Source organism: Aplidium turbinatum, chromosome 13, assembly GCF_918807975.1.
Source record: "Aplidium turbinatum chromosome 13, kaAplTurb1.1, whole genome shotgun sequence".
In the NCBI taxonomy this organism is placed as follows: Eukaryota; Metazoa; Chordata; class Ascidiacea; order Aplousobranchia; family Polyclinidae; genus Aplidium; species Aplidium turbinatum.
This window is the reverse complement of record NC_137484.1, coordinates 8,161,138-8,181,924: the sequence shown is the minus strand read 5'-3', so window position 1 is coordinate 8,181,924 and position 20,787 is coordinate 8,161,138. Positions and strand designations below refer to the sequence as shown.

The 20,787-nt window shown below is 38.6% G+C and overlaps 1 protein-coding gene across 1 annotated transcript; it reads right to left on the bottom strand.

Moving 5' to 3' along the window:
* Positions 1 to 10,782: 10,782 nt before the first annotated feature.
* On the bottom strand, positions 10,783 to 20,779 carry LOC145782137 (transcription initiation factor TFIID subunit 5-like). The gene is made up of 13 exons (XM_082593893.1): positions 20,461 to 20,779; positions 19,426 to 19,540; positions 18,833 to 18,979; positions 18,064 to 18,226; positions 17,597 to 17,743; positions 17,188 to 17,382; positions 16,699 to 16,867; positions 15,949 to 16,096; positions 15,534 to 15,626; positions 15,093 to 15,262; positions 14,301 to 14,434; positions 11,740 to 11,917; positions 10,783 to 11,562 (listed from the first exon to the last, which is right to left on the bottom strand). Exons 1-13 carry the CDS (start codon positions 20,753 to 20,755, stop codon positions 11,351 to 11,353), a joined length of 2,166 nt encoding a protein of 721 aa, XP_082450019.1. The 5' UTR covers positions 20,756 to 20,779; the 3' UTR covers positions 10,783 to 11,350.
* Between the last annotated feature and the right edge of the window lie 8 nt (positions 20,780 to 20,787).

Here is a 20,787-nt window from a genome sequence, read left to right as displayed (position 1 = left end):
AGACAGAAATATCATACATTCTGTGCAGCTTTTATGAGATCGCTTCTAAACCTTTTAAATAAGTTTATTCTTACAGCGCAATTTTGAAAAGTACACCATGTTGAAGTTAAGCTTCAGCAAGTCCGCTGACGCAATTTGAAATGATTGTCATTACACATTAGGCCTATATACAGTGTTTTTTTTAAGATGTTTTGGGGGACCGAAACGGTCCCTCAAATTTCTCCAGTGGTTTCCCAAACTTTGGACTTGCAACTAACAGTAGAAAAGTAATGGTTGTTTCTCTCTATGTCTTAAGCAAATATGGCCATTTTTTGGTAATTAAATGAAACACACAAACATTGCGGTCTCTTAAAACTACTTAGAGGTCACCCAAACCAAACCTTAAAAAAACCCTGCTTATATAAACTATTCATCATGAAAAAAATGGAATAATATTAGCGTAGGAAAAGAAACATTAATTCATGTGGATACCAATATTAATTCCTGTCTTTGATTCGTTGTGGCTTGGGAGTGCAGATTTTGTAGATATCGTCAAGGGGTGTTTCAAAAAGTGAAAAATTCCTGGTGTGGGTTAATATTGAGTGAACTCAATAAAATGCAGCAATAGGCTCATGTGTTTTTTTTACTTTTTTGATCTTCTGATTCGTAGTAAGTAGGCTACCCGAACTGTGCTGAGTCGCGCTCAAACGATTTTAGAAGTTGTAGCCTATACTGAAAAAGTCTTCGCTTTTTGTGTGGATATATTACAACTTATAAACTGTTTTTAACTGAACCATATTCATCACATTTTCACTATAAAGCAACGGCTTCTGTTCGAGTAACTCAACCTTAGTTGTTACAGCGTATCCACCAATAGCTTACGATGTGCTGTGAATAAGTGCATCTAAATATACTATACTGTAGGCTACATTGTACAACGGTCATATACCAGTCAACTGTATATAAAACTATGTAGCCTAAATGCGTATAAAGCATAACAGTCATTTACAATTAATTGGATGAAAAGAGCGTGTCGTGAATGAATGGGAGGCTACTCAGGCTAGTGCATGCGTCTGCAGTCCATCTGTGACACATGTCACTCATGCAGTTTATTTAGGTTCGCTGAATTACTGTTAAAAAATGTTGGTTTCACGTGTTCATGTTCATCTAGAACTGCGATATCACAAAATGCAGAAGAGTAAGCGGGGCTTCTCTAACTAAATTTACCGGTTTTCTTAGTATGTCAGTACCGCCCGGATTTAGCACACGACTTTGTGCACAAACAAATCTCTAGCGGCTAAAACAAGTAGCATTAGTTTGGCTCTCGGGATGTGTGCTTGAGCACGGCTATCAAAGACACACGGCCATGGATAACAATAGCTTATATTATTAAGCTTGTTTGAATTATTGCTCATGACAAAAAGTACAAATCTGGCAAATTTTCATTCCCATCTCCCGCACTACGTTTGTCAACAGTATTACAATTCTTCTCATCTGCACAAGTGCGTACCATCCCACGGGTTGAAAAGCACTGTACTGTACAAGGCTGTATAACTAGGCTACTAATGACATAGGTATTAATAGCATAGGCTACTACCGAGAGCTGTGAAGGGAGAAGGTTGATAGAGTGACCGAGAGTCGGAACCGACTGAACGGATGATGATGATGACTACCTACTATGAAAAGAAATGCTAGTGGGTTTACATTTTACCAGTCCAACAAAAAATTACAGTAGCCTACTTGGATTAGTCCGCAATAGCGACTGGATAGCTGCGGCATGATCATTGGAAACAAGTAGGCTATAGGTTAGCTCTCCATATTTGGCTTGTGGGTCACAAAACAATTGGGAGAACACGGTAGGTTTTAAGAAAAAACAGTTGCAGTCATTAAGTCATTAATGTTGCCTTTTCTTGCCTGTTCAACGCCGTGCATTGTAAGGGAATTTAGGGAAAGACCTTCTGAAAGTTCACTTCACAAGATCAGCGGATTGTCTAGTGTCCTTTCGATAGAGCTTTCTCAACAACCACCTCGCGTCTACAAACATCCATTACAACAACTTGCTGTTGAGAAGCATCTTAAGCAGCAGTTTATCAGCCTGAAGTTTTCCATTGGTTGTTGCAGCAGGTGCATAGGCCTACCAAAGGCAAGTCAATGTACTGAAACCAGCAGATAGCCTAATATGGGCAAGTAGGTGGAGAGGGATTGAGCGAAAAAGCTCGGAATGAGGGCTTGAATCGAAAGTGCAAAGTAAATTTTTGCAGACAAAAGACGTTTTATCAGTTATCATAACAAAACAATCTAACAGCGACTATATTTTTTGAAAATTAGTTTTTAAAGATAGGTTTTGGTCAAATTACGGCGGCTCAACTACAACCAGTTTCGTAGGCTACAAGCTGTTTTGCATTAATGACACGTTTTTGCGCATGCGAGTAGTCATGCGCACGTTGAAATGACCACTTTCTCGTGTTTTACGATGAAACCAAGACCAGAAAAATGTTTACGGCAGTCTTGCAACATATTTTAAATGTGTTTTAGTACAGTAGCAAATAATATTTAAATTTTAAATGCCATAAATAAAAAGTGATTAAACGCAAAAAGTAATTTTAAGAGTAGAGGTGGATGGGGTTTGGATGGAAATTTCAATTATTTTTTTACAAAGGTCTTAAAATATACTTTTGTATCCTAAAACCAAGGCCAAGGTTGGATTTAAAAAAAGCAGATTAAATCTCCCCACCCCTAGTTGGCTACTAAAAGGCCATTACGAAAGCGCAACCGTGCTGTTTTTATATCGATAAAGCTTGTAAAGTCAAAATAATGGCAAAAGTTCAAAAGGAGATAGGCTATAGGCTACCGTTTAATTACATAACTTTTGGCTGGTCTATTTGACAACATATAGTCCAAGACAAAACTGTCCACAAAAAGTTGTATTTAGGGCAAAAACCATATATTTAGTTTCTGAAGTAACGAAGCAATGTCTGAAATTGACAACATAACAAAATTGTGTTTTGGTTTGTTTTTCAAATCCTTTTCTCGTCTCACAAGTCTTACATTTCGTGACGCGTTACACGGAATATCTCAAAACGTGCATCCGCTGTTTTGCAATGACGCAATTTAGTATTACCAGAACTTATTTGTTGAAGAAGTTTTGGATACATTCGTGAAAACGCTTCGTCGACATTGTGTAACATTGGTTCGACTTAAAGAATTCAACAACTTTGTTGTTTGTCGTTAAATTTTCAATTCTTTTGTTTCAGAATAAGTCGGTACTCCAAAAACTATGCACTGAGTCACTTTCAGGCCTCACATGACTTCAATAAAATTATAATGAAATTTGCCTGCAAAAAATATTTTATTCGTGACGTAATAGGCCTACTGTTATTTAAAACATATTTAGCACACTAAAGTAATAATTTGGTTCATCTATACCCACAGTATTTATCACCGTTACATAGCTGAGTCAGTAGGATTAAACCAGACATGTCGATCAATCTCAAATTGGACATTGTCCAAATGTCTTCCATATGCTGCATAAACTGTGGCCTATATCCTAAATACGGCATAAATATTACTGAGCTCAGTCTATGACATACTTCACACTTTGGCAAGAAAACTAGGCTACGATAAAAACTGTTGGCGCCACATTCTGGATCCTAAGCTACCAAGCATTTCAGAAAGCTCATGGCTATGCCCAGGGGCGTTGACAGGGGAGTTCAGGGTGTAGTTGTGGACCAGGGGTCATATTACGGGAGCAATTTTTTTTTAAGGAGACTTGAGTAAGGAAAAAGAGCTTACTTATTAAGATCATATTGTTTTCTTTTATAAGTCGCTTGTCTGTGGGGCTTGGCCTCTTGCCCCTTCAATATTGTGTAATCCTTTAATAGTTTGATCCACTGTAGGCTGCCTTTAAAACAAAACAGACAAAACAAATAAAAATTTTACCACTCATTCCCCTTATTGATTAAAAAAAAAAATTTTTTTGAAAGTAGTTTTGCATACTTGTAGAAGCTTGGAACAATTGACGCAAGCCCAGTTCCGAGACTGGCAGAGTAAATTTTCTGCTCAGTGTGTGTGAATTATCCATTAGCTGCATTTCAATTGAAAACTATCGTCGAAGTGAATAGCTCAAGCGTACACCTCCAGAGGTAGGGGAAGGTGGAGTTAGTTGAGTCAGTGGGTTAGTTGAGTCACCATTGTTTTCTGACTAACCAAGCATGACTTCGTGAAGATTAATTGCTAGAAACAATAAGCATTATGGGTAACTGCGTCCATCTTGCTTTAGCAGCCGTGCAAGTTATACAGGTTATACAGTCAGCAAAATGCCATTTTTTGGACTAAAAAGTAAATATTTTCAGCTCAAAGTTGATTGGGATGCTGAAGCTATGCTAGGCGTAAGCGAAGATAGCGTCAAAGTTTCATATAGTTTATAGCTATCTTAAGCACAGTACATTTGTGTAAGACCGATAAAGCTTTACGTATAGACAGTGATGGGCATTATCGGCGATAATTTATCGGCGATAATTATCGGCGATAAATTTTTATCGCTTATCGTTATCGCTTAATTATTTTTTCAGTTATCGTTTATCGTTATCGCCAAAGGCAATATTTGATTATCGCCGATAATTAATCGCCGATAAATGTTATTTCGGATCAATACACAAGTGGAAAGACAATGAAAAGTAATATTTTTACTAGCCATCTAGTTCATGAAACTAAAATTAGAACCAGTTCTTCTTCAGTGCCTGAAGTGTGTGTGCACAGGTCGTTGTCATGGGAGGGGCACGCCCCCTGCAGCGACGGTCCTGACAACACAATAATTTTTAGAGTTGCAAATTGCAATGCAATGAAATGCATGCAACAAGTCTCATGTTGTTTTGCTGCAATCGGCAATCGCGAGTGAATTTTACAATTAAAATGTAAGGGCACAGGCGGTACAGATTCCTTTGAAGCGAAAAAAATTGGCAAGTGGTTTATGAAAGTGTCGCAATACGAGGCCGCTTTTACATCGGAAACATGGTCTTTCGCGCCACCATCACTGAAACAAGTCATTGCAGAATATGATATTGCTTGAAGCATTTGACATGCAGACCGACATGCGACATCACACTTTTTGCATCTTGTAGTAGTTTTTGCATGACAATAGGCGCATCGAGTTCGAGTTGCGTGGTAAAATTATGCTAAATACAGTATAACCTTTCTCATTTACCTATGCTGCATAGACGAGTGGTGAGAGCGCTGGAACGGCAATCGAAAGGGCGCCGGTTCGACACCGCTCATGAGCATACAGTTGCGTGGTAAAATTATGCTAAATACCTTTCTCATTTACCTATGCTGCATAGCCGAGTGGTAAGAGCGCTGGAACGACAATCGAAAGGGCAGGACACTTAAAGGCATGCCTGAAGGTAGACATGAAGATTGGCTTCCTTGCCTTCCCGTCCACTTAATCTAAATCTTCAACCACCGGGCGTAAGCCTGAATACGACGATGATTTACCTATGCGACATAGCCAACGCTCAATCAAATATTTTTATTCCCACTAATAATACAGTGCCTATATTGTAATTCTTATTTCAACAACTCAGCGTTCTGCCATTGCTTGATGGTGTTCACAAACAAAACAGAAAAATTTATCTGAAATTATCAGTAAATTACGATAATTATGTTATTGTTCTTGAACAAACACGACTAATTTGACAAGCTTGATGGATTTCACAGTAGGCCTATGCATACTTTTACTACCAATAGGCCTAGCGCTTAAGATTAATGATGAATTTTCAAGCATTTTGCGTTTTTTGGAATTTTTTCAATTATTGCTGACTTTGCTGTAAACAGCCCGTAGAAAGCAAAATACAAAGTTTGGAATTTTGTATGATATTTTCATTTGATTTAATTATTTTGCCTACTGCACGTAAGCGGCAGTGTAACTCAATTGATAAAAGCATCCAACTGGTATCTGAAGGTATAATTATAAGCACGGCGGTTACCTCAGTGGTTTGATTCTGGATCAAGAGGTTGAAGATTGATACCTACTGCCGCTGTTGCGATTCTATTCATGCATAACTTACAAAAAGTTTTGTCCCTTTACAGTAGCCTATATTATGTTCGATTTTTCGTCATGTTGATGAAAACAATTCGTGCTGCATGGGATGGGGCAGCGCTAATCGAGAAAAAAAAATTATCGTTATCGGACATTTTCGGCGATAATTTATCGTTTATCGTTATCGCTTAACTTTTTTTTGATTTATTGTTTATCGTTATCGCTTTAGGCATTTTTCGTTTATCGATTATCGTTATCGCTTAACTGAAAAATGAGTTATCGCGCCCAACACTGCGTATAGATAATATGTTCAATAATTGTCACGAGAAAGGTTTGGGGTTGGTTGAGTCAATAGCTGCAGGGCTAGTTGAGGCAGTGACTCAACTAACCCTACCTCAAGTTGCAGGCTGCTGAAATCTTACTTCTGAATTTGAATTGCTAAACGTGCATTATTAAATCAGTTACTTGGACAAAATGAGCTATTATTTGATTAAAATTATCCATTAGGCCTACTTTTGTGTTTAGTTTTACACCCTCACACATCTCATTAATTACAGCCTTTGGACAGGGCTGTGTAGGCCTATGGTCCGTTTAAGGCCTACTACAACAGAGCATTGAGTTCCTGGCAAATAAATAATCCTGGAAAGGCTTGTAGTAGGCTAGGCTATATATGATGTGGCTGGCATTACAAACCAAGCCTATGAAAATGCTTTTTCCCACAAAAATATTGCTGCCGATTTTGAGACAACAGAGATATATCCTGTAGCCTATACAGAGACATTTTCACTGACATAGATTTTGCTCCTTCAGAAATGACCAACCGACCTTTAGAGTTACGTGTTGGGATTCAAGCTGAAAACTGTGCTTCAGAAATCAATGAACACACGGATCAGTTGTCCGCAACCTTCGAAACACCCAACATTAGTGCTGCACATCAATCTTGTTCCAGCGTAACTTTTGCTCGGAATTCAGCTAGTTCAGAGACCACTTATGTGTCTCCAATGGAAATACTTCCAATTTTGCCAAATTTGGTTCGCGAAGCAATACAATGTGGCCAGCGGGAAAAGCATGAAAAGTATTAGATTTCACGTCACTAATTTCGATAGAATGTGTGAAATTTGGGTCTAGGCGGTATGAAGACTTTTTTTTAGAGAAATGGCATGAAGTAGAGCGAAATCGAGAGAAATTAGGGCCTGGTTGCGGTAAAGACCTATTTTTATTTTCTTAGAGAAACGACATAAAGTCGGGTGAAATAACCGAGGAAGATTTGGGTCTGGTTGCAGTGAAGACTCTTTTTTCAGGAAAAGACTGTAAAAACGGGCGAATTTGGGGCCATGTGGCCCGCCTGGTATTGTTAATAATTTTTGTGGCTAACAGTACAAAGTAGGTTATTCTCCACTCCTGAATGCAATAAACGTTTATTGATGGTATAGCCTAGATCAGAGGTGCCAGATGGGGGCGGTGCCCAATATAGACCCAAAAAGTTATGCATCTCATGAATGCCATTGCGCCTCAACTAACCCCACCCACTGACTCAACTAACCCTGCCTGCGGGGTTGGTTGAGTCAAATGGTGCTCTATGTTTGAGGTAATAAAAATGGCAATAAAACATGAGATAGCATTTTGATAAATGGGTAGTAGCAAGCATACTTCATTAACTTTGTTTCACTTAAAGTTTCATGGTTTCCTTATATTTTTTTACCTATCTAAAAAATATAAGGAAAAATCTGAAACATGACTCAACTAACCCCACCTTCCCCTAAACCAGAGCTGCTTGATCTTGTGGCTTCTTTCTGCATAAAATCTCGGCAGCAGCGGCCGAGTGGTTAGTGCGTTGGGCTCGCAGTCGAGAGCCTGCATGTTCGACTCCAGCCACCCGCACTTGCTGTTGTTTCTCTGGGCAAGAAACTTTACGATAATTGCCTCTACCCAGTGATCGATTTCGAGTAATGGGTAGTACCAAATTTAAGTCATAAGTAGAGTAGACAACCGAAAACAGACATTGCAGTCGGCTGCAGCGTGGGTCAGGTGTACGTCGGAAGGCGTACACCGATGCATAGCGCTCAAGTCCGCTTTCCCGCAATGCAGGATAAAGATATGAAAAACAAACAAAATCAAGCGTTTAACAAACTGCGCAATTGAGGATATTGTAATTAAGTTAAAGTAGGATATGCTAGTTATTGAATGATGGCAAACAGTACAATTTGCTCAGTCTGACTTCGGCTACATCCAGAAGTGAGCAGTAGCACGCTACTTTTTGAAAGCGATGGCGGCGCTACGTTTGGTTAGAGTAGGCCTACAGCTGCAAAACCACATTTTCTGATGTACCTGCAGCGCATAGACGCTACGTGCTTCAGTCGTCCTTTTTAACTTAAAGTGGAAAAAGAATAAATTGCTTTCAAAGATTTTTGATGAAAAAACTTGTGTAAAAATACAGTAAGACTTCACTTAAAATGTGTTTAGGTAGGTAGCCTACCATAACAACGTTCATTGGTAAGCTAGTGTGATAGCTACTGAAGCTTGATATCATTCGTTTTACAGGGTCATTTTTGGCTTCATAAGATAGGGTACTTGCATAGAGCTGTTCACCGTGTGTTCAGTGCCAGTCCAAGAAAAAAGTACGGTAGCCTAACGAGCTCTACTGTTGACCCGAGCAGCCGGAGCGCGGCACTTTTCATCGACCAGTAACCCTAATTCCACTTTTTTGACTTACCGTATTGTAGTGGTAGCGCGCTACTTTTCACGTAGCGGATGCCTATAGTGAAAACCTCTGGCTATATCAACAATTCACCTGTAGGCTACGCCTATCGACACTCTATTTCATTCCCGAAAGCATTATGTTTGCTCGACTCCCAGATATAATCCACCCACGATTTAATGTAGCCTACAATTAAAGGTGGGCAGCAGCGTGCTACTTTTGATAGCGGTGCTACTTTTTTATTCAATGTAGCGATAGCGGAGAGACACTATGTTACATATCTTCCAGTCACACTTCCGCTACTTTCCAATTTAAAGTAAAAAAAGTGATTCGATTTTGCAGATTTTTTTATGGGAAGAATGCGTGAAAAAAATCAAGGCAAAAAATAATTCGATTATTGCGGGAAACATCAAGCTACGTTGAAACCAACAAGAGTGACACCAACACCAGTCATGACTCCGAGCAGGCCCGGATTTAGGGGGGGCAGAGGGTGCAGTTGCCCTGGGCCCTTTTTTTGAAGGGCCCGCCGACGTGGAAAACTGTGATTTTGTGTTATTCTCTCAGCCTTTGAAGTTTCTGCACAATGCCTCCTTTTTCTTTCAAGGTTAATTTTTAGTGACAAGGTGGCGACTGAGCTTGGTGTAAAGACATTTGCATTTTAGCAATGGTGTGGGTGACTTTCAAGTTTAACTTGAAAGTAATACCTTGTAACGTTTTTCGCGTGAAAAACTTTTTTGCACGGGTGCCCCCCGATCTAAAAGTGCCCGGCCTCCAATCAGCTAAACCCGGCCTGATCTCCGAGGATAATTTTTTTAGTGCGCCTGATGTAATCGCATGAAACGTTATTATGGAAAGAAAGGTCACTTGTGGAGGCTTTTTTGACACCTTTTTCAGACAAAAGCAAGTGCTTCAGCTTTTCTATCGCCAATTTATAACGTCGCTTTATTAAATACTAAAGCTCGACCGATATATCGGTCAGCCGATATGTATCGGCCGATATCAGCTGTAGCCGATATATTGTATCGGGCTATCGGCTATTTTTCGCTGATAAACATCGGCCAGTAAAAGCACACTCAAAACCAGCCATACATGCCTTTAGAAGAAACACAAGTTGCTCAAACGTGCTTGCATAGCACGAACAATTGTTGCGAGAATATAATTTCTCGCCATTTTAGTGCGCGCATCTAGAAAATGTTAATACTGTATCCCTTAGCTTCTATTCAAGCAGGAAAACTTTCGAGATTTACGTTGCTTCAACGATTGATGACATTGAATCAGTGTAACAAAGGTGAATTTTTCGCTAAGAATCGATGGAAGTACCGGTACTTCTACACTAACCAGGCGCAACTTATTTCAAGTCTTACGTCACAATGTCTGGCTTTGATCTCCGAGTGATATTGATAAGGCAAGATTCATTACAAAATTAGATCATACGAGTAGGCTATCACAGCAAGATGCAACAAAATTTGTCAAGTTTTGGTAATACAGTAAGAAAAGGCCCAGGGAAAATTAACTTTCGCTCACATGACATGCAAAAATAAACCCGAAGAAAAAAGCCTAGTAAAACTTTGCACAAAAGAAAATAGTAGCGGTAGTGTAGAAGTTTTCCGACTCGTGCCCAGAGCATTGTGACGCAAAAATCCACACGACCTCGTTCGGTGGAAGTTAATCAGTCATGCGGCGTATTGCAGCTACACGGCGCTTTGACTCAAGTGCACCTCGTTGGTCTGATGAAAGCCTTCGCTGAAATTTTAAAAAGCGTTCCCAACCGTAGCCATAGCTTTTAAATGGCGAAGAATTCGGAGACGGCGGACACGTTTGTCCGCCGTCAGCAAAAACGAATTTCGAGGCCTGGGTTGTTTCTTTTTTGTTTGGTGTTTTTTTGTGATTAGTGTTAATGATTTTTCCATTACAGCAACTAATGCATAAACTTTCTTGGACTGGTTTGTTGCTTAATAACTTTGTTGGTAACAAATTTTTCGTAGCTGATACATATCGGCCGATATATATCGGTATCGGCCTAAAAATTTCATAAATATCAGTATCGGCCTAAAAAGTGATATCGGTCGAGCTCTATTAAATACGACACCCCATTTCTTCCAGTGCTGCGTGGAGAGATTTTTCTTTATTAGAAAAGATGTGCTGAAGCCAAAGCGGGCAGACTCGTGATTTCTATAACGACGTCGGGCAGTGTAAACTGTAAACTTGGTGTAAACAAGTGTTTCAGTGTAAACCTTAGTGCGCAGATTTTGGTTGAAAACCATATTAAAACAGTTGTGTCGTAAGAAAAGTAAATGTTTGCGGTGCCAACGGCGTCCCAAAAGCAGTAGCCTACAATCAAAAAGTCACAATTATTTAGAGTAGGCTAGCGTACTGTAAGCCGGCTAGAAAAAAATCTAAACGTTGGTTTGCTACAGACACATACAGTAGGCTATATTTTTTTACATACAAACTGCTATTTCTCGTTTATACTGTAATTAGCTTGCGCATATAAAACTTGTATGATTTTTAGTGCAAAACGTAATGCGCATCACATTCGGTCGTATCCCAGTCCATGCTCTTCGCGTGATCATTCCACTCTTCTAACACGCTTGAACTGTTGCTTGTTTCGGCGTCTTCGCTCGCCTCAGGGTTTCCGGTTACGAATTCATAAAAGAACCAACCGCGAGCAACAAATTTCTTCGTGTAAAATGCAAATGTATGACTGGTGTCGCTTTAGTGGGGAAATCGGACAAGAGGTAGTTCTTCTCGGTGATGGTGGCATGACCCCTTTGCATGCCGATGTCGTCTGCATCTATGTCCCAAATCGCCTGCTGGAAATCCCAGATCTTAACGGAATTGTCCAGTCCACCTGAAACAAATTGAGCGCATTCAATTCAACGGTATTCGTAAAGCCGGTGATCAGTGAAGCGGAAAACAGATGAATGCTGCTAACTACAACACTGTCCACATTTGGATATGACAATGAAGGAATTATGACGTTAATAAAGGTTTATTTGACGTTTATCGACCTGGTTTATCAACTCACCGGAAGCCAACACTTCTCCATCTCGACTGAAGCACAATGTGTTTATTGGGGCTTTGTGGCCTTTGAATAAACCAACCATGACTTTGGTGGCAATGTCCCAAACGATGATGTCAGTGTCGATGCCAGCAGAAGCCAGATAACGTCCATCAGGTGACCAAGATAAACACGTGATTACCTTCTGTAAAAAAGGTTGTAAACGTTAGACTGAGGATTTTACCAAAGTGTGCTCCAGAAAACAAGCGCTTTTCTATCGGAGTAAGAAATGCTTTCCAACCGCTTATATACTTACGGTACTTTTCTATTTCGCCATGTTTGAATCAAAACGGTCACATTTTGTTTTTGCAGTATTTTCATTTTTCAACAAAAAAATTATATTTGACTTGAGAACACACTACCTTCAACACTGGTTCTAAAAGTATTTCAGCTTGCACTGCAACAAAAAAATGCGAAACGCTTGCTACAAAACAAAGTTGCATTAAAAAAAAAATTATTGTCTAAGTCTGAATACAAATGGTGTAATCACCTTCACAGCATCGGCATAGGGCAAATGCCATAATACTTTAAGTTTGCATTCAAGTTTCAAAGGTTTGATTGCATGCCTATTTGTAAAGCCTTTAGGTTATTTTCAAAATTCCAAAAGGTTTCCTGGCACAACTGAGAATCTCTCAAGGCACACAGTTTGAGAAACACTGATCCTTAGAATAGGCACAGATTGAACAATGAACAAAACATTAGGGTGGGTCAAAAAACTTTTTCTTTCAAAACATGGTGGCAACCCCCTCGGATTATGAGGTTGGTCCTAGAAACTCCCCAAAACAAATTTGAGCAGGTTTGTTCAAGTATTCGCCAAGCAATGGCTCTTTGAAATTTTCAGCATAGGCCATATGTGAAAACGTATGGTAAAAATAAAAAAAATTTTTGGTGGGGTTTTTAAGTGATTTTTTTATCTCTATGCCCTTGCTAACATCTAAAATAATCATTTCTAACTGAAATCACCACATATCTGGTATCAATCGATGTTTAAAAGATACAAGAAAAGTTTAATTTGATCAAAAATAAGCTTAGTGGCAATATTATGCTTATTTTTGTAAGGGCAGGCTTTCAACTAATCTTAGTTGAAAGCCTGAACACTGCGTCAAGGTGTCGCCCATCATCCAGGTTTCTTTTATTTGCTGTTAGATCAGGCAAACGAAACTGAACTAAACTCCTAATACGTCAATAATTACATCTTGGAGGATAACAATGTGGCTTTTTTTGAAATCTGGATAATCCCGCCTTGCCCTTTCTACGCAATAAAGAATTACATTTCTTTCTTCTGCATCATGGGTTAAAATCCCTTTGTATTCTCACTTCTCGGTCTGCCACATCGTTTACAACTTTGATACTCTTTATCACTTTTTCCAATCTTTAATAATTCTGAAACTCCGGCCATCTTTCTACTGCATATTTCAAGAAACCAATGTCTCCCATACTGAATTGCAGCCTATGAAACAATAAAGCAGATCTTGCACCAACAAATTCATGCAATTTTGTGTCAGCAGAAACCGAAGGAAACACTGGCTTTTGTGGAGCCAATTGAACACCATGATTTTTTTGGTAGTTGTGATACAGCATGTAAGCATTAAGCAAGTATTTCTTTATCCTCTGTGGAAAGCTGATGTGAGCATAAAGCGAATGGTACCAGCTCTTCTGTAAAATACCACATGTGGCCCGTGAAGGCTTGTACGGCGACATTTGCAATTCCTGAAAATTCAGTTACTATACATACTCCATCATTTTCTTATAAAAAGGTAAAACATTGACAGCCGCTTCAGAAGCAATGGGACACTGGAACCAATAAGGATCATAAAAAATAGCAACAAATTTTCAGAATTGTTAAAGACTTTGCAAAATGTGTGGCTCCAAGTCTAGTTGGTTTCGCAACAACAGAATCTTCAATGCGTAAATAGGTGTTGACATCCACACAACTACCAAAAAAATCATGATGTTCATTTGGCTCCACAAAAGCCAGTGTTTCCTTCAGTCTGTCTATGCTACTATTTTTAATCAAATTAAACTTTTCTTGTATCTTTTAAACACCGATTGATACCAGATATGTGGTGATTTCAGTCAGAAATGATTATTTTAGATGTTAGCAAGGGCATAGAGATAAAAAAAAACACTTAAAAACCCCACCAAAATTTTTTTTATTTTTACCATACGTTTTCACATATGGCCTATACTGAAAATTTCAAAGGGCCATTGCTTGGCGAATACTTGAACAAACCTGCTCAAATTTGTTTTGGGGAGTTTCTAGGACCAACCTCATAATCCGAGGGGGTTGCCACCATGTTTTGAAAGAACAAGTTTTTTTTTACTCACCCTAATGAACAATTGAACATGCAGTAAAAATATTTCAGAACACACAAGAGCAGTTACAATCCCAACACCAAAGAGGCTACACAAGTACACAGACAAGAGAGCAGGACTAGAGCTGAACATCGATTTAAAAGTAAAGCGGAGCTGCAGCGCAGCAGATAAAGCAACCCCAGTTTTAGCATTCAAAAAGATTAATCGCTCACCTTATGACCAGTGTAGGCTCGAACACAGTTGCCGTTTGAAACGTCCCATACACGAACGGTGCAGTCGCTGGAACCGGTGGCCACGTAATTTGAATTGGGATGAAAAGCAACCGCATCAACATCAGAAAGATGCCCTGGAAGAATTATTTTGACAACACGTTTATTGACATTGTTATTACTGTAAATTGCTGCAGTTGCAGGCTAACGTTGTTCAATTTTTGATAAGCTACATTTTTGTGAACAAAACGCTTGAATCCAGACACCAAAATCCGTTATTTTTTCATTGATTCAACGTCTGCAGACCCTGAATCCAAGTAAAAATGACGGATTTCGCTGTCTAGGAAGTGTAGTTGTAGCTTGTGGGCAAGTAAAACAAACAGAATTGTTTCAGTAGCCTAGTGTTGCCGAGCGTTGGCGGTGCTTGAAGAACGTTTGATTGATATTCATAGAGATAATTTAGCGGTGTCTTGGCAAAACTGGGAACACGTCTTTTAGGTGCAGACAACTAGGCACCGGTCAAATAGGTGCGCACACTGTGGCGTCAGGATATTTAGGTGCGGAGCACTGTGGCGCCAGGTCATTTAGGTGCTAGTCCCAATAAAGTCTGTAGATTATATCAGCATGGCAGGCAGGCCATCAAAAATATTTAATTTCGTGTCACACACCTAGCACACTTTCCGTCTTGAGTGCAAACTTAGCCGCTTGCTATGCTGAGTTAAAATGTAACAAATTGTAAACTAAAATAAACAACAAATTATTCCACAGTCCAAACAACAGTTATCTACCCCCAACCTGCAAACATTCTCACTGGTTGATGGTGATCAGTAACCCACACTCTGGCCATCTTATCTTGGCCGCAAGATACAAAATAATGGCCATGGGGGGAAAACTGGGCGCCCCAAACTGACCACATGTGGCCTTTGTAGATCATTAAGTTAGTCCATGTGAGCAAGCTCCATAACCTGGACAATAAAATACACTCATTGGAAACACTTTATAAAATAATTCTTCTGCTTTGGACTGGGTTGCATCAGTGCAGTGACATCAGTGCACTGATGAGACTCAGAAGGCTAAAACAGACACTCTGTCTGCAGTAATTGTTTTTAAAAGACAATGTTTTTTTGCAAAATGTGAAACAAAAAGCCATACATCCATGTTTTTGCGGGTGCTGCTTGTTGAAATGAGCATAAACTATGAATGAAAAAATCTTTCTTCACATATTAAGCGCATTACCTGACAGTTCCATCTTCTGATGAGGACACGAGTAGAGTCCGGCATGGACTGATGCTGACCGCGTAAACTGATCCACTATGTCCGTAGAGGGACCTGCACCACGTTATAAAAATGCATGAAAGATTAGAGCAAAGATTTTAATATATTAATCATCTTATTAACACTGCAAACAAGACAAAACGATACAAAGTTCGTATAGAAGTACGACGCATTTGGTCCGAGTCACAGACGAAAAGACGAGAAAATGACCAAATAAACACACAAAAAAAAACTGAAAAAAAATCATCTAATTAAAAACTGGCAAACTAAATGACTGGAATTGAATAAATTTGCAATGGAAAGGTCAGTTTCATCAAGATAACTAGGTTATGTAGGTACATTGCAGGATGTTAACTATTTTCAAGAAAAAGCTCACTTTGACTCCACGCCTGTGTGATCATCCATCATTCTTTCAAAAATGTCATCAGATTCTTTATCCAGCATGTTGAGCTCCGAAGCGGACTTGACTGATCTTAAACTCCGAGGAGTCAGACTCCAGACGCGGATGTGAGAATCTTGAAAACCTGGAACAACACACGCAACATCTCATAAACTTTAAGTTTAAAGGAGTAAAAACCTCAAACTGCACAAACTTGGTTATGGTCAGCAAGTGCTTCGAAAACTAAGGCGTTTTAAAATCCAGTTTCAAAATAGAGTAGTAGACTAGCCTACAACATATAAAAGTATGGTTCAAAAAATAGCATAAGATAAAAAATATATATTGTAACCGTTCAAAAATAGCATTGAAGATAGTTTTCGAAGCATTTTTGCTTTAGATACGTTTTCATTGGTGGAAAAATGAAAAAATGCCATTTTGAAAAACCTAGCAAGTAACCAGTGATGGAAGTAGAAGCTGATATCTTGTTTCCAAGAAGAGACGGGTGATGGAATGGTAGCATCGGGAGAGGTAGAAAAAACGATGCCACTTTTCGTATACTTCAGAAAAGTGCTAAAATATTTTTCAATAAACACACTAAGCACACTTTCAAACAGCATGGCACACGATCATAGGAAGTTGCAATTTTATGGCGCTTCTGCATTTTAAGATTCCATTGCGTTTTGCATCTAGCACAAAAATGGGTGTTCAATCAGTTTTCTAAAATAATGAGTTAATAATAGTTTAAACCTGCTGCAAGCAATGATGAATCGTCACATATATCAACGGCAGTCACACTGCCAAAACTGTTTGTAAACGTGTAGCAGCATACAGAGGGAGAAACGCGGTCCATGCCTCCGAGCCGGATTCTTTTCAAACTCTCCTTTGCAATAGCAATTTTCTCCAATTTGTCAGCGTCCTGCAAAGCAAGACGACATAAATTTGGCGCAATTGCAAGCATGGCAGACTAAAACGCGTGATTTTAAAGATTCGAACAAAACTCAGATATATCTGAAAAATGCTACATTATGCAGCACGGTGGCATACGCGCCAAGAAATAGACTGAGCATTCATATCCCAGAGTTTCAAAGTTCAAAATATCCAACACTCGTATCTAAATTATATTGTTTACGAATGCATAGAGCAGCAGTTGGTAAGCTAGCAAAGAAATTACAAATGTGAAAAAGAGCCTATGGCAACTTTGTTTCTGATTGCTTGCTAAATGCTATGTGAAGTCACCTTAATCTCAGGTAGAGGTATCCTTGTAAGAGCAGGAGCATTGGGGTCGGCTTTGTTTTTCTTTGATAAAAACTCTTTCTTTTTCTTCTTTTTGGACTTGTTTCCTCCTCCATCCGTCTGTTGACTGTCCTCAAGCTCATCATCATCTTCAAGAGGAATATCGATGTCCGGTTCTTTTAGAAGACCGTAATAGACCTAAAAACAGGCGATGTTTTCAACAGTTGGCTACAGTACATCACCACAAGTATCATTGGGTAATAATAATCGAATGGACGGTAATACGTATTCTTTCTAGTTTTCCTTAAAACGATTCTATCTCTGTGTCCATAGGATCGATAGTACAATTAAAAAACTACGTATAGTCCAACCGATCACACTATTAAATGTAAAAACTTGCTAGAAAACTTACTTTTGTCTTATTCTCGTCTGACTTTGCCTCACCACATAAACCACCAGCACTTGCTCGTATCTGCGTTTGTGTTCTGGGCAGTCCATCGTAAACGTCAATGCTAATGTGGGAGGAAATAGTATTTTCTACAATAGGAATGTTCTTATCCTAAAAGGGTAAAATTTGTTGAAGTGAAAAAAAGAAACACACAAGACATTTGATGTCGAAATGCTTATGTTGAAAATAGTCATACTGTTGTGGACAAGTCACCCCGTACAATACAGTCAGCTCTTGGGGCTTAAAACAACGAGGGTTAATCCAGTTAAGCTTAGTAGTGCGACATACGTTTATATCGTGCAGTCTAAAAGCAATCAAAAGACTGTATTAATTTCAATAGTCAAAAATGTATATCGCCTCAAGTCAACATTTAGTATTAATCGCACCCATACTCAAATAATTAAGCAACACAATTTATCGTTTTAACTAACTTCAAGGCATCTGAGAAGCATTGCATTTGCGTCCCTCGACATTTTCACTACAAATTTGTTACTCCGCAAGGCAAAAACATAGTTGTTTCCTTCCATGTGACCTTTCATGGTGACAGCGGCCAGTCGGTACAAGTTGTCCTCGTGAAATTCCTCTAGTGCGTCTCTATTTCAAGATAAGATCTTTGTGTAAAGTATGAAATGACAAGTCATTGGCACAAATACGAACCAAGCACGCAATAGTTTAATGGTTTCGTTTCTCCAAGGCTGTCGGGATCAACAGTACGATCCCGGACATCAAAGCAATCGTTGTTTACATTGATTCAACGCCTGCAGACGTTGAATTAATGTAAAAAAAGATTAATTTGCTACCTGGGATGCTCGAAAAGACGTCGGTCCGACACCAGTCGAAAGCACAGGGCTTTGTCTAAGCAAGACACATATTGCTTCATGCTGTCCTCGTGGGTACGATGGTAAGCTTCCTTGCCTTCCCGTCCAGTTCAATCACCAGCCCAAAGACGACAAAAATCAAAAAACAATCAAAGGTCTCACCAACTTGTTGAGTTTAGTGAAAGTAAATAAACACAAAAGCACAAACGAAACATTGCATGACAAACGTAGTTGTTACAATCCACAAAATATCGCTTTCAAATTTTAAATTGGCTCAACTTTTAGCAGATATAAGCTATTAATCTCTCAGTCAATTGCTAATTATTTTTTAATTTAATGTATGATTTACCAATTTGCACTTATACTTAAGAAACGCAAGTACCTAAATTTATTAAAAAAGGCTCTTCCTTTTGCTTCATGGTTGTTGTAGATCAATTCCAAATACATGTGAACAAACACAGGGTGCAAAAGCTGGGCCATTTCCCATTTGTATGCATCAAGACTTGATTCTATGAAATCTTGCAGAATCCTGTGATAAAAAGCAACACCACATCACAATCTGTATCAACAAAATGTTACACAAATTAGTCTTTATTTTTAGTCTAGCCGTGAGGGCTTTGGCAGCAAAAATGTCATGTTGATGCGTACACAAGGAATTTACCACCTTGCAAAAAACCAGCATGCTCTCATTAGTCATGAACCAAATCTTATCAGCAAAGTATAAAAAAAAAAAAAATCGTTTACTTGTGGAGGCAACAAGATAAAATGGAGTGAGTTGCTACCACACACAAAGAAATGGTTTACGAGTAAACTGTACAGACCATTGCTAATGAGGTACATTTTCCAGACTTTGAAAGTTGATAGGCTATACGATGTCCATGCAGTTTTTTTAAACAAATCACACAGCATCAATTTTATATTTACAGTAACTGTGTAATGTGTATGCACTGTAGTAACTTATACCATTATACCAACCTGTAGTTATCGTCATAACTAGATGGATCTGCTTCATTAGAATATGCAGATAAAAGAGAAGAAACTTCTCCACTGCTCAGTTGATTTCCAACTCGATGATCGCTTTTAAGTTCAACTGAAACGTATTTCACAAATGTCACTTAAAACAACTAAATATTAAACTAATTACCAGAGGTTGCAAAAATAGTTAAAAAGTATGGTATTGAAAGGTTTCACAGACTTCACATCCGCTCATGAGATCACACAAATGGTTTATGAGCTCTTATAAAAATATTTCAAAAATGTTCAACAAGGTAAAAACAGTTTCTATAAACTTTGACTATATAAAAATGCTTTTGACAACAATTATTATAAATTATACAGTCAGCCACGCATCATCAGCCCACCCGCTTGATTGGACTTTTTTGCTGGTCCAGCTTACACGGACCACCCTAGTACCTGAAATACTGAAATAGGTTTTGTGGTTAACACTTTTTTCTTTTTCTTTGTGTGCTTAGTAAGATTACATGTCGCAAGTTGATGTTGGGCACTGTGCTGTGTAATAATGTTCTCGTAAAGCTTTTAGAGAAAAGGTTACCATATATTTGTTTGGCTATACATAGACCGTAGGATATAATCTGTTTTGCTGTGATACTCGAATATTTGTAAGATATATATTATATATATGTGTGTTGAATAAGGTTTGTAACAGATTTGCTATTGTTGCATTATTTAAAAAAATATTAATCATTTTCTTGGTGCCGCTAAAATCTATATCACCAGAAATGAAGATTATTACATTTAAGCACAATGATACTTTGAATAAAAATAATAAATACCAGTATGGCAGTAAATCATTTTAGCCACAATAACACACCAATGCATGCAACAAACATGATCTAATCTCAAAGTCAGAGAAAAATCATATGCAAAACTATATACATCTTGCTAATTTCAATCAATGAGCAAACAAATGCATTAAAAATGGTACCGTATATATCCTTTACAGCCATGAAATCATATAAGACGTTAAACAACAATGAAAACTCAGGGTACCTCCAGCACTGATGGTTTCTTTTTCTAAAGCATCAACAGTCTTAGCTAAGTTATTTTTCCGCAAAAATTGTAATACAGCAAAAAGTGTCTTTTGGTCTTCATCAGAAACCATTTTGATAGGATGGGAATCAGTGGCATCCTTCGATTCCATACTCTCAACTCCGCTAGTGGAAAGTTCTGAAACCATGGGCTCACTTTGAGAAGGCATCTCTTGGTCTATGCTTGACAATGTAGAAGATAACGTCATAGTTTCTACACTTCCGGATCCAGAAGAAAATTGTGAAAAGTCAGCCATTCTGACAACAATTTTAAGATATTAACCAAGAC

Coding starts and splice junctions, on each gene's coding strand:
- LOC145782137 (XM_082593893.1), bottom strand. CDS start 20,755: ATGGCTGACTTTTCACAATTTTCTTCTGGATCCGGAAGTGTAGAAACT. Junction 18,227..18,832: donor GCCTTTTTTAATAAATTTAG/GTACTTGCGTTT, acceptor ATCTTGAAATAG/AGACGCACTAGAGGAATTTC. Junction 15,627..15,948: donor CACACAGGCGTGGAGTCAAA/GTGAGCTTTTTC, acceptor AACGTGGTGCAG/GTCCCTCTACGGACATAGTG.